General features: G+C 38.6%; 1 protein-coding gene across 25 annotated transcripts in view; it reads right to left on the reverse strand.

Annotated features, from left to right (window-relative positions):
* SNAP91 (synaptosome associated protein 91) overlaps positions 1 to 13,236 on the reverse strand; it is a 159,025-nt gene extending 145,789 nt beyond the window's left edge. For all 25 annotated transcript variants that reach the window (XM_061207596.1, XM_061207595.1, XM_061207592.1 and 22 more), the window contains exon 1: positions 13,087 to 13,236. In XM_061207596.1, coding sequence (XP_061063579.1) covers positions 13,087 to 13,216 — 130 coding nt within the window. In that variant the 5' untranslated portion in view covers positions 13,217 to 13,236. The remainder of the gene's footprint in view (positions 1 to 13,086) is intronic.
* Positions 13,237 to 13,585: the final 349 nt, after the last annotated feature.

Consider the following 13,585-nt stretch of genomic DNA (forward strand, 5'->3'; position numbering starts at 1 on the left):
CTGATGCCAAGAGCTGTATGTATCTTGTTCACCATAGTACCCCTGCCTCCTGGAATAATTCCTGGCATTTAGTAAACACCCAAATATTTGTTAAATGAACAAATGATGGGATTGTGCTTAATAAGCTACTAAAAGCCTCAATACTAAAAGTAATTTATAATTTCTCCAAACAGATCATTAAAAGTTAAATTAAATATGTTGATATTCACTGTTCCTTTTACAAAGGCAAGAGAATCCAAAGCTTTAGGTTAAGCTTGTCTCCTTTCGTCACTGTTTTTCTAAAACCCTCAAGTTGTTAATGGTAATATCATATCACTATACACCTGGTGAATGATAGCATTTCAGTGAAAATTAACAACATGTAGCTATTTTTGAAATAATGCTTTTCTTCCATAAATACCCTTACCATTCATAATGTAGGCAGTTATAAATTATAAAAGGGCTATTGAAGACCTAAATAGACATTTCTCCAAAGAAGATATACAGATTGCCAACAGACACATGAAAGAATGCTCAACATCATTAATCATTAGAGAAATGCAAATCAAAACTACAATGAGGTATCATCTCACACCGGTCAGAATGGCCATCATCAAAAAATCTAGACACAACAAATGCTGGAGAGGGTGTGGAGAAAAGGGAACACTCTTGCACTGCTGGTGGGAATGTAAATTGATACAGCCACTATGGAGAACAGTATGGAGATTCCTTAAAAAACTAAAAATAGAACTACCATACGACCCAGCAATCCCACTACTGGGCATATACCCTGAGAAAACCATAATTCAGAAAGAGTCATGTACCAAAATATTCATTGCAGCTCTGTTTACAATAGCCAGGACATGGAAGCAACCTAGGTGTCCATCATCGGATGAATGGATAAAGAAGATGTGGCACATATATACAATGGAATATTACTCAGCCATAAAAAGAAATGAAATGGAGGTGTTTGTAATGAGGTGGATGGAGTTAGAGTCTGTCATACAGAGTGAAGTAAGTCAGAAAGAGAAAAAGAAATACAGTATGCTAACACATATATATGGAATCTAAGGAAAAAAAAAAAAAGGTCATGAAGAACCTAGTGGCAAGATGGGAATAAAGACACAGACCTACTAGAGAATGGACTTGAGGATATGGGGAGGGGGAGGGGTGAGATGTGACAGGGTGAGAGAGTGTCATGGACATATATACACTACCAAATGTAAAATAGATAGCTAGTGGGAAGCAGCCGCATAGCACAGGGAGATCAGCTCGGTGCTTTGTGACCACCTAGAGGGGTGGGATAGGGAGGGTGGGAGGGAGGGAGATGCAAGAAGGAAGAGATATGGGAACATATGTATATGTATAACTGATTCACTTTGTTATAAAGCAGAAGCTAACACACCATTGTAAAGAAATTATACTTCAATAAAGATGTTTAAAAAAAAATAAAAAAATAAAAGGGCTATTGAAGAACAATGCTACCCAACTGTATCCAGCTCAAAAAAACCCAAAGCAAATGTATCTGCACACACAAGATGCTGGTGAAGAATTTTCTCTGATATTAATACCCAATCATCTCCTATCTAATCATTAGTGATATGCACCAAGAGAAGTACATATGCTTTAAATCCACAACCAAAAAACTTTGCATATCAAGGCTATAATCTTCCCCAGATTAAATTTTTGTCATGTCAAAAGAATGCAAGTGTCAAGAGACGGTCAGGAAATGCACATTAACTATGTACATTAAGCAATTTAATGTTTCTTTTGTTTGTTTTCCTTCGATATCATACTTCTATTGCTTTCATAAACTTGAGAGAAAATGGATCCAATTTAAGTCCATGCCCTTCTGAAAGGTTAGTAAGCAAAAGTAAAATCTTTAAATAAAATAGTAAAATCTTTAAATAGTAAGAAAAAAAAAGGGCCTAAAATTTAGGAAAGGTGGAATAAAAAACCACTCAGCAAATGTTTACCTAAACCTGCTACCATGCTATGTTTGGTGTTACAGATAAGGCAGCCTCACAAAACTGCAGGTCAGAGGAAGCCACCAAACCCACCACAGCTCCATGAGTGAGATGACAGGGACAGAAGCACTGGGTGCCATCGACCTACTGAAAAGGAATGAGTGAAGCTAGGTTTCAGACATGAGATTTTAAAATATATATTAAAACATAGAAGCAGCATGTACAAAGGCCCCAAAATAATGCACAGTATAGTGAAGCTGATGAATGTCAGAGCTGCTCTGGAATGTGTTGTAAAGGGGGTGTGTAAAAGGAGTGGGAGGACAGAAGATGGGAAAAACAGGTTGGATCCATTTCTAGCATATAGGTGGACTATCAAGGAAAAAAAACACCTGATAATTTAGATAAACATTGCAGGCATCTTCTACCCATTTGGCTGTACTCATGAGGAAATAAAAGCAATCCCCAGGGCCAGAAATGAAAGAAGATGCAGAAAACCACATGGTAAACTGATACTTAAGAGAAGGCTGCCCTGAGGCCATGTGTTAGTCTGAGCAGCCAGAGGCTTAGATTTTAACAACCCGTGGGGAATAGAAGACAAGGCCGTTGGGATTAAGCAAGATGGCTGATTGGAACTAAGACCTCCTTATAGAGCTGGGATCCTCAAAGAGTTACTCCCTTACTAAAATTAGGAGGAAAAAAACCAACAAAGAACACCTTCAAGCAAAGGAAGACCAGAGGAAAACAATTCACTCAACCTAGGTTCTTGGTAGATGTCAGGGGGAAAAAATCTCTGGGGCATTTTGTAAACATAGCTCTTCACCTTGCCCGAGTCTGTGATTCAAATTTATATTACAGACTCACATTCCTCCATCCGAGACCCTTAGAGTGATACATGTTTCAGAATTTAGGATTTCCCAGATTTTACAAAAGTAATGTGGTGCATATACCATATACTAAGTAACCTAGTATAATGTGGACAACACACCATAATATGACAACATTTCTGTAGCTCAATATATGAACCTTCATGGTAGGTAGTATAACAGCTATATCTGATCAAGTTTTGCCACCAGATGATTTACAAAAAGAATTTCATTCTTCTGACCTTTCTGGATTTTCAAATTATGGATAAGGATTATGGACCTGGTCTTGCACTAGATGGGAAGCTCCAAGAGCACAAATCAACTTAAGGTGCTCCCAGGATGGTAGCACTTGTGGGACCTTGCAGAAGCAAACACAAATCCTCTCTAGGTGATCCTAGGCTTTCCAAGATTCCCAAAGATGAAGTCCTAGCCAACGTGATCTCACAGTCCAAAATTATAAAACACACGAGGAAATAAACGATGACTGAGGGTTAGGCAAAAACAACAGCAGAAACAGAGCTTCATGTAACAGATCTATGAGATACAGAATATAAAATGAGTTGTGTTCAAAATGGTAAAGAAATAAAAGAGAAACTCAAAAATGTGAGCAAGAAATACATGTTATCCCCAAACAGGGCAATTTTGAAAAACTCCAAAAATGAAAAATATAAATGAATAAAATTAGAAACTAAGAATGAGTAAAAGCAGACAAGACACAGCTAAAGAAAGAATTAATGAACTGGAACATATCTGAAAAACAAAGCATGCCAAACAGTAAAGAAAGTGTTAGAAACTATGAAAGGTATATTTATAGATATAAGGGTGTAATGAGAAGGTCCAGCATATATATAATCATGTTTGAGGGAGAGAAGGAAGAGAATGGGTGTAGGCAACAATCAAAGATGGAGAATTTTCCAGAACTAACGAGAGACATGAATTCTCAAATTCTGGAAACCCATAAAGCTCCAAATAGGGTAAATAAAAAAGAAAATTATGTCTAAACACACATACAGTATAGATAGAGAAGACACAAGATTTTAAAAGCAACCACAAAAACAGAGATTACCTAAAGGCTGGTAGTCTAACAGATGACTTCTTAAGAGCAACAATGGAAGCCAAATATTATCTTTAAAGAGAAAATAACTCAATCTAAAATTGTATATCCAGATAAAGTATCCTTCAGCAACGTGGGTAAAATAAAGATTTTTTTTTAGACAAAAACAGAGTTTACTACTAAACAGTCTCACTGAAAGAGCTTCAAAAAGATATAGTTCAAGGAAATCCTAGGCATGATCAAGGAATGGTGAGCAAAGAAGGAAAGGTGGATTCAGCTAAATAAACACTGCTTGTATGAAGTAATAACGTCTGGCTTTGGGGGTTAAAACAATGGTGGACTTCAACCCTGGACAATAATAGCATATAAGTAAGAAGTGGGTGACTGGAATTCAAAATGCCTAAATTTCGTCTCTTGTTGCCGTGACGCGAGTGGGAGCACCGGGACCGCAGGCTTGGAGTGGAACTTCTAAGATTGTTTTAAGAAAATGGCAGACAAGCTGGACATGAGAGAAATCGTGAGCTTTGATAAGGCCAAGCTGAAGAAGACGGAGTTGCAGGAGAAGAACACCCTGCAAGCGAAGTGAGATTTCCTAAGAACCTGGAGGATTCTCCGCCTCCATCACCTTGGAGACCCTAGTCGTGATGTGGAGGAAGAGCCACCTGCAAGATGGACACGAGCGACAAGCTGCACTGGGAACCCGGGCACTCTGTGCTGATGCCACCGGCCTGTGGGTCTCTGAGGGGATCCTCTAATAGGACTGCCAAATTCTCTGGTTTGCTCTGGGATATTATAGAAAATTGTTTGCATGATTAATGACAAAAAAACACACTTCATGGCAAAAAAAAAAAAAGTTTCTAAATTTCTTTTCTTTGGTAGGAAAAAAAAGAGATACTGATCGACGTGAGACTTTAAGAATGCATACTAAATTTTCAAGGGCAATCACTAAAAGAACTGGAATAGTATATATAGCTTCCAAACTAAAGAAGGGGAAAGTTAGAATTAAAGTAAAACCTGAAGCAATTGAAAGGAGATGAAAAACAAGCACAGTAAGGGCAAATTAGTAAGGATCATGCATCAGTTGTTATAGTGGTGGGAGTAGCGGTAATGGTACTAGTCGTGGCAACAACAGCAACTGTACTAGTAATGGTTAACTACAGTAGTGGTAGTAATAATTGATGTTCATTGCAGGTGTGTGTGTCAAGCTCTGGGCTGGGTCTCTTACATGTCCTCTCTCTCTTACTCCTCAACAAATATGAGGTAGGTACTATTACTAATCATTTTACAGATAAGGCTTATTACTGATCAAAACCAGGCAGAAGACAGCTAAAGAAGGAGAGGTCAGAGAGTTTTAAAAGAATTGATCACTCACTGAATTTGAGAGAGGAGGGAAAACCCTCAGGTCAGTGGCCTGGGCAACTGGGTGGGCAATACCTGGCACCTCACAAAGCTTCTAATATTTCATGCATGAATTAAGCCAAAGGCACAGAATATCCAAAGTAAGCTAAAGCTGTGCTTGTTTTCTTTGGAATCCTGAGTGTCTCTTTCAAGAAGCATGGCTGTGAAAGAAAAGCAAAGGATGACAGGTTGGTTGCTAGAAGAGGTCATAGAGTCCAAGGAGAGCTGTGTGTAGGAGGTTTTGTCTGTTTGTTTTCAATGGAGATACTCGAAAATTTCATAAGAGAGCTAGAGAGAGAGGTTAAAGATACAGATGACAGAGAGAATAACTGATGCAGAAAGGAGGAGAGTTATATCTTAAAATAAAAGTGCTAACCCTAGGAGAATAATCAAATGATCAGGCCACAAAGCAAAACCACAGAAAGCAAAGATCTAGCTTCTCTCTCCTGGGTAGCCAGGAATGGCACATCACAAAATCTTTTAGAAGACACTAGACCCTTCTTAAAGATGCATAATAGAGAAACCTTATGTACACATGGGAGGGCAGGGAGGGGGGACAGGGGGATCTTCACACACTTGGGACAAATGAAGAGAGAGCAGGAAAACAGCTAGAGAAGGGCTGTGGGCTTCAGGGTACAATTCTCACTCTGGTTTGTGCTTTCACCCAACTGCTCCAAGGAAGACACCATCATTTTGCACTTATAGGTCACCATGCAATTGACAATGAGTATGCCATTCAACTATTCTCCCCTTTGTGAGGAACAAAAGATAAACTTCCATGTTACATAAACACCTAAGAAAAAACAGATAGTCAACATGTCCCTTACAAGCAAATAATATATTCCTCTGTAAAGAGAAAGGAATTTTACAAAGTGAAACTGAAGAATAAATATTTTTAATGGCAAGAAATATGGCTTTTCAAATTATTTAACTGCACTAAGATTATATTGAAGGTTCTCTCAGGAGTTGCTGGCTCAGGAGTTGAGTCACCTAAAATACAACTCAAGCATCCTCGGCCCTCAGGGAACAGGGTTATATGCCACTTCTGACCTTCTTTACCAAGTTACTGAAACCAAGATAAGCTCCAAAGAACACCCTATCCCAGGATCAATCAATTTGAAGAGAAGAGGTAACATATTTAAGGGATATTTACTTGTGAAAAACTAAGGGAAAGATCCATGGCAACTAAGTGCACAGATTAAATTTCAAATAAGACTTCAGAAGCCATTTGTTAAACGTTAAAACTAATATGGCAATGTACGAAAAATCTAGATTTTAATCTAAAATGCATCAAGCTAATATTGCAATTAAGATATGAATTTACCTACTACGTATATAGTTTTACATCTTTTTCCATGTGTACAATCTTTTAAATCACTAGAGTAACTTCTAAAAAAATTGATTTGAGTTACCAATTTTATACTGCTTCTAAGAAAGTACCCGTTAACCACATTGATCTCAAACGGGAAAAAAAAATCTAAAGTGACCCAAAGATATACCTAAGACTCTTTGCCACTCTTCTTTTCCTAATCCTGCTAACCCCTAAACTTCACAAGATCTCTTTTCTCCCCTCCTGGGATGCTGAACATCACCTGAGAATGTCACAGGACCACACAGATTGGACCCCTTCAGATTTAAGGTATAAAGGATACTCAGCTTGAATGTTTTTCAGAAGTCTATTTCCCTCATCTCTTCTTGACTACCTAAAAAATAACACAGACTGTTCTAAACCATCTCCACACGGGCTGAGGCTTCCGGTGAAATCAAGGAGGAGGAACAGAGTATGCCTCGGTATAGAAAATTAGAGGGTTTCTTTAGACAATAACAAATGGTTAAATGAGAACTGGAATCAAAGTAAAATATATTTACAGCAAGTTAGTACACTTCTCATATTGAAAGTTACCCTAGTGTTCAGTAAACTTTTATACACTGTTCCAACTTAATTTTACTCAATAAACTAAGCTTACATTTTTGATACTAGCATTACAGAAAGCTCTGTAAGTTATCACAAAGATAGATATGGTATCAACTGAATCAGTGTGCAAATAGCACTTCTATAAATTGAAATATATTTTATATACTGTATCCTAAAGAAGCTTATGTAAAGCAAATAAAATTTTAGGTTTAAATTTTCATTCTATGTTTACTCACAAAATTTCTTATTAGAAGGTATTTTATAAATAAAGTAAAAGCAGTAGGAATTTTGTGGTCATTTGCCAATATTTGTCTCGAATCAAAACATAGTCTTGTATCTCCCATTCCCTTTACCAGATGTTCTTATAAGAAATACAATCTTGGACTTCCCTGGTGGCACAGTGGTTAAGAATCCGCCTGCCAATGCAGGGGACACAGTTTCGAGCCCTGATCCGGGAAGATCCCACATGCCGCAGAGCAACTAAGCCCGTGCGCCACAACTACTGAGCCTGCGCGCCTAGAGTCTGCAAACCACAACTACTGAAGCCCACGTGCCACAACTACTGAAGCCCGGCACGCCTAGAGCCTGTGCTCTGCAACAAGAGAAGCCACCGCAATGAGAAGCCCGCGCACTGCAACGAAGAGTAGCCCCCACTTGCTGCAACTAGAGAAAGCCTGCGAGCAGCAACGAAGACCCAATGCAGCCAAAAATAAATAAATAAATAAATGTATATTTTTAAAAAAAGGTATCCAATAAAGATAGTCTGATTTAAAAAAAAAGAAATACAATCTTATTTTTACTTAATTTGGGAGGAAAAGAATCATTTATAAAATGCCAATATCTCTCAAACATAAGATTCAGAACTTGAATTACTTGCTTATTATGTAGGGTAAGCTCATTATTAAAAACTCACAAGAGGTTTAGAATGGAAAAAAGTAGGATTACTGATAAGCAATTTGGCTTTTTATAAGGTTTGGTTTGATGTTGATAGTAATGTCTAAGTTTGGAATTTTGACAATCTTAAATAGGGTATTTTTAAAGTATAGCATACACAGAAACTGTTCATAAGAGCAATTAACCAAAATGAATCTTATACAGGGCTGTAAAACTTCCCAAATTCTCCCTGCAGGTGTTACTCTGGGCCAACTCTATTTTGTTGTTGTTCTTTAACCTTGACGCAGCACTTGGGGAAGCACTGGGTGCCCTACTGGATCCTGTTACTTTATTATTTGACGTGGGCTATCCCTTAGGCCATCAACTACAAAACAGAAAAGGAAAAACAATGGAAATGTAAAACAGTTTACATTTTGTAATGTAACGCAATCAAGAAGGTGAATGCTTGACAAGTCTGGATGTTTCATGTGCTATCAAATAGGTACACAATGTTAAAGGGAAAGAAGTGAGGATGTACAGATGGATCCAGAAAAACTAATGTTAAACTAACATTGGTTAGGTGTTTAATTTTCATGTGCAAAGGGCAATCTTATTATAGTATAGAATAAAAGTTTTACATAATCCAAAAGTACCTTAAAATATACAATCCTTATTTAAATTATTAAGGTTAATCATAGCCCTTAAATTTCATCTATAACTGCTGATTATGCTCAAGCTTTTCTAAATACATTTTTTTCCTCCAAGAAACATACTATGAGTGAAAAGAAGGACAAAATATATGAGAATATATGTCTAGAGTTTGCTTATCTCTCTACCTTCTTACTATATGTAATTCTGCCTCCAGATGTTAACAAATCATTTCTTCAAATGTATAAATTTTATATCATTAAGCATCATTTTATAAATTACCATAGTTAACAATAATTTTTGTGGCCTATCAACCCAAAGAGAAAAAAATTATCTTCTAAACCAGTACTTTAAATAATATTAAGTACACATTTCATAAAGATTCTGAGCCCATTCAATTAACCCAGTGTCTTTAAAAAAAGAAAATCACAGAGCCATAAACTCTATTCTTACAACCTTCTAATCTGAACTCCAAACTACAAAGTTATATACAAATCAAACTAATTAAAACTTTTTTGGTTTCATTTGCACAGCAAAGGAAACCATAAACAAGATGAAAAGACAACCCTCAGAATGGGAGAAAATATTTGCAAATGAAGCAACTGACAAAGGATTAATCTCCAAAATATACAAGCAGCTCATGCAGCTCAATATCAAAAAAACAAACAACCCCATCCAAAAATGGGCAGAAGACCTAAACAGACATTTCTCCATAGAAGACATACAGATTGCCAACAATGAAAATGATGCTCAACACCACTAATCATTAGAGAAATGCAAATCAAAACCACAATGAGGTATCACCTCACACCAGTCAGAATGGCCATCCTCAAAAAATCTACAAACAATACATGCTGGAGAGGGTGTGGAGAAAAGAGAACCCTCTTGCACTGTTGGTGGGAATGTAAATTGATACAGCCACTATGGAGAACAGTATGGAGGTTCCTTAAAAAACTAAAAATAGAACTACCATATGACCCAGCAATCCCACTACTGGACATATACCCTGAGAAAATCATAGTTCAAAAAGAGACATGTACCACAATGTTCACTGCAGCACTGTTTACAGTGGCCAGGACATGGAAGCAACATAAGTGTCCATCGACAGATGAATGGATAAAGAAGATGTGGCACATATATACGATGGAATATTACTCAGCCATAAAAAGAAACAAAATTGAGTTATTTGTAGTGAGGTGGATGGACCTGGAGTCTGTCATACAGAGTGAAGTAAGTCAGAAAGAGCAAAACAAATACCATATGCTAACACATATATATGGAATCTAAAAAAAAAATGGTTCTGATGAACCTAGGGGCAGGACAGGAATAAAGACGCAGATGTAGAGAATGGACTTGAGGACACGGGGAGGGGGAAGGGTTAGTTGGGACAAAATGAGAGAGTAGCACTGACATATATACACTACCAAATGTAAAACAGATAGCTAGTGGGAAGCAGCACAGGGAGATCAGCTTGGTGCTTTGTGACCACCTAGAGGGGTGGGATAGGGAGGGTGGGAGGGAGACGCAAGAGGGAGAAGAAATGGGAATATACTTATATGTATAGCTGATTCACTTTGTTATATAGCAGAAACTAACACACCATTGTAAAGTAATTATACTCCAATAAAGATGTTAAAAAAAAAGACCTATATACCAGCTAAAAAACAGGAAGCTCTTCGTTATGCATATTGAAAATAAACTTACAAGAGAAATTTTAAAAAAACAAAACTTTTTTGGTTTCAAATCCCCAACTCTACATTTTGCACTCTTTTCCTCCTAACTAGTATTTAATATTTTCAAAACTAAATAAACTTAAGATTATTTCAGTGCCTATAGTGAAACTTAGTTATATGTTTGCATGTTTTAATAACTGGTGTAACTCACTTTTAAAACTGGTGTGTTACTGGAACACCTGTGAATAAATTACTAAGGTAGTCTACTGTTATTTAAAGGAAAATTACAAAGAATTCTGTGCAAAGATTCCCTCTTGCAGTACATATACATACAACATTATTTATATGTTCAGACTTTCCATATCATGTTTTCTTAAAATAGGACATATCAGTAACTTGATACCTATCTTTCCAAATTCTACCCTAAGGTTGGCTTTAAGTGAAGATAATTTATTTTATGTCTTATTGGAAAAGTAAAATGTTAAAAAGAAAGACCAATACTCCTCAGTGCTTGGCTTTTGCTCATTTTCTAAATGACAGAATTAACATTTTTGCACGCATATCATAGAAATTACAGTAAGTGTGTGGGGCTGTGATGCTCAATTTCACAAAAGCCATGCAAACAGGATGGGTATTTTGAAGATTAGACCATTCAGGCTCATTTGGTTCCCTTTTTCCCCCCTCTCAATAGAGAATATTACTAAATAAACCACAGATGGCAGTTAAGTGCAGGGGTTAAAAGGTATGAAAGTTAATTACCTTCCCCGAACCTTTTAAATGATGATAAATTAATAATGTAAAGCTCAGTGCCCAGCATATAGTAACTGCTCAATAAATGTTTAGCTCTTATGATTATCCATGTTCTTAACTCAATACCAGTTCCTACTTCTGCTGCTTTCCTTAAATAAGGAATCTTCCCCCTATGTTCCACATCTTCAGAATCACTTCACTCACTAACATATGCTGGAGATACTGAAAAACCTCCCACCTGGAAAATTTATAAAAGACTTTTCAAGACCTAAAGATTAAGGTGACTATCTAGATATGGAAAAGTCAGGCTTTATCTGAATCAAGTTTAATGAAATGCTCAAACCTGTAAGTGTTCTCTGAAATGTATCAATATATCGATCTATCATTTTCAAACCATTGAGCAAATCCATAACCTATAGCTTTTTTATTATGGGGATTTGCTACACCTACACCTACCTTTAAAACATGAATCATCCTTCCAGAGTTGGGGAAACTGATCAAAGATGGCTAAATGATTCAGCACGCTGCAGCAAAACGAGCTGGTCATGAATTTATAATTTCCACTTCTGTTAGGGGCCGTGGCCACCTCTCTCACTCTGTACTGCATGTATAACACATGATACCATAATCAACACATTTTGTTGAAAATTCCCTCAGGAAAAGAGTAATGGTGTTTCCCCCTCAGGCAAGCTTCTAGTAGCAAAATTATTCAATTTTATGAGACAACAGGTTCGCAAGGCTGGAGAACCCTTACAATATCCAGCTGTAAGCTTCATCATGCTTTGCTTAAACAGGTAACAGGACCAGAGTCAATTCTAACAGTGGTGCCATTTTCTCAGCTGCACAAGGCAGACACTGGGGAAGGCCTCAAGCATAAGAAAACCAGAAAATGGGCAAAGGAAGCCAGATGGGAAATGGGTATGGCTAGACCTGCCTGTGTCTTTCATGCCAGTACTGACCTTTACCAACGAACACCACAGCAGGACAGATCCTAAGCAGGTCCCAAAAGACTGAACAGCAACTACAGAATATATTCTGATGTAGCCTTACTTATAAGGAGCCTCACTACTCAAAGCAGGTGAAAGCCTTTTTCTAAGTGTCCCCATTTGCCCTTCAATAACTAAACATTTACTATGTTAATCAAATGAAATATTTACTTCAGAAATATATAGATTCCAAACTAGATTAAAGCCTTTTCCCATTAAAAACCAATACTTTAAAAAAATTATAAGTTGAATGTTTTCATCTAAAATTGCACCATCTCTAAGGCTGGGAAAGCACATCCATTTTGTGTCCACTGCATGGCCATTCTGCCCCGCAGCTCCTTAGAATGGGACAAAGAAGTGTGCCAGGATGGGTAAAATGAAATCTCCATTATCTATGATGTGCAATTTCCTCATTCAAGAGCTGGAATTTATTTCAGTTTGGTGTGGTGACATACAACACACACTCAAGCACCAAATCTCAGCAGCAGCACCGAAAAAGATGACACTCTTTTAAAACGACCCAAAATGTATTTAGGAAACAACTAGGGTGATAAATTTGACCTTCCATGAATCCATTTTTGGGGTTACTGTTGTTACGACTGTGTAACCCCTGATTTCCTCTAACGTGGACTGGAAAAGGGGGGGTGGAGAAAGGGGGGGAAAAAAAGAGGTGAAAAGCGCCTAACCCCGAATTTACAATTTCTCGGTATCAAATTATTAATCTATATATATATATAATTTTTTTTTCTTTTTCTCCAGCAAAACCTTGGAGGTCAACAGGAGGAAAAAAATGGCTCAAAGACAAGGTTTCAGGGCCGACCCAAGGCGACACCTCCACGGTGGGCGATTTCGAGCTCAGGGGCAGTCCCGCTGGTAGGTCGGAAGGCTGCAGCATTATCGACCGAGAGCCCAGGCCGCGCCGCCCGTACCCACCGCGCCTCGGCCGTGCGCATGTCCCACTTATATAAAGAGATGCTTACAGTCCAGGTGCTTCTTCTTGGGGCCCATCACTTCGTGAGTGGTGGCTTTGCACACCGCTCTGGCTACAGCGGAGCCTGTCACGCTGTACTGAGCGGCGGCGATCCGATCCGTGAGCGTCTGGCCCGACATCTTCTCCGGCCGCGTCTACCGCCTCCTCTTCTGCGGGAAAAAGGGGGAGATGGTCCTGCTTTAAGCCGCAGACCCGACCCTCCGAGCACCCAGGCCTTGCCTCCTCCAGCCGCATGGCGGCTCTCTTCTCCGTCCCCGCCCCGGTACCACCTCCCCGGAGCCAGCACCGCGCTAAGCCCCGCTCGAACGACGCGGTCTAGGAGATCTTGAGCGAGACTAGCGCGAGTCCGGTGCCAGCATCGTGACAATGTCCCCGACCGACCCCCCCCCAACTCCCCTCCCCCCGGATGCTGCCCGCCTCACCCTTCCGCGCCCCCCCACCCCGTCCATCAGCACTTCCCCTGCAAGCTATCTCGGGTGCCAGACCAG

This window comes from Eubalaena glacialis, chromosome 12 (assembly GCF_028564815.1).
Source record: "Eubalaena glacialis isolate mEubGla1 chromosome 12, mEubGla1.1.hap2.+ XY, whole genome shotgun sequence".
NCBI classification, from domain to species: domain Eukaryota; kingdom Metazoa; phylum Chordata; class Mammalia; order Artiodactyla; family Balaenidae; genus Eubalaena; species Eubalaena glacialis.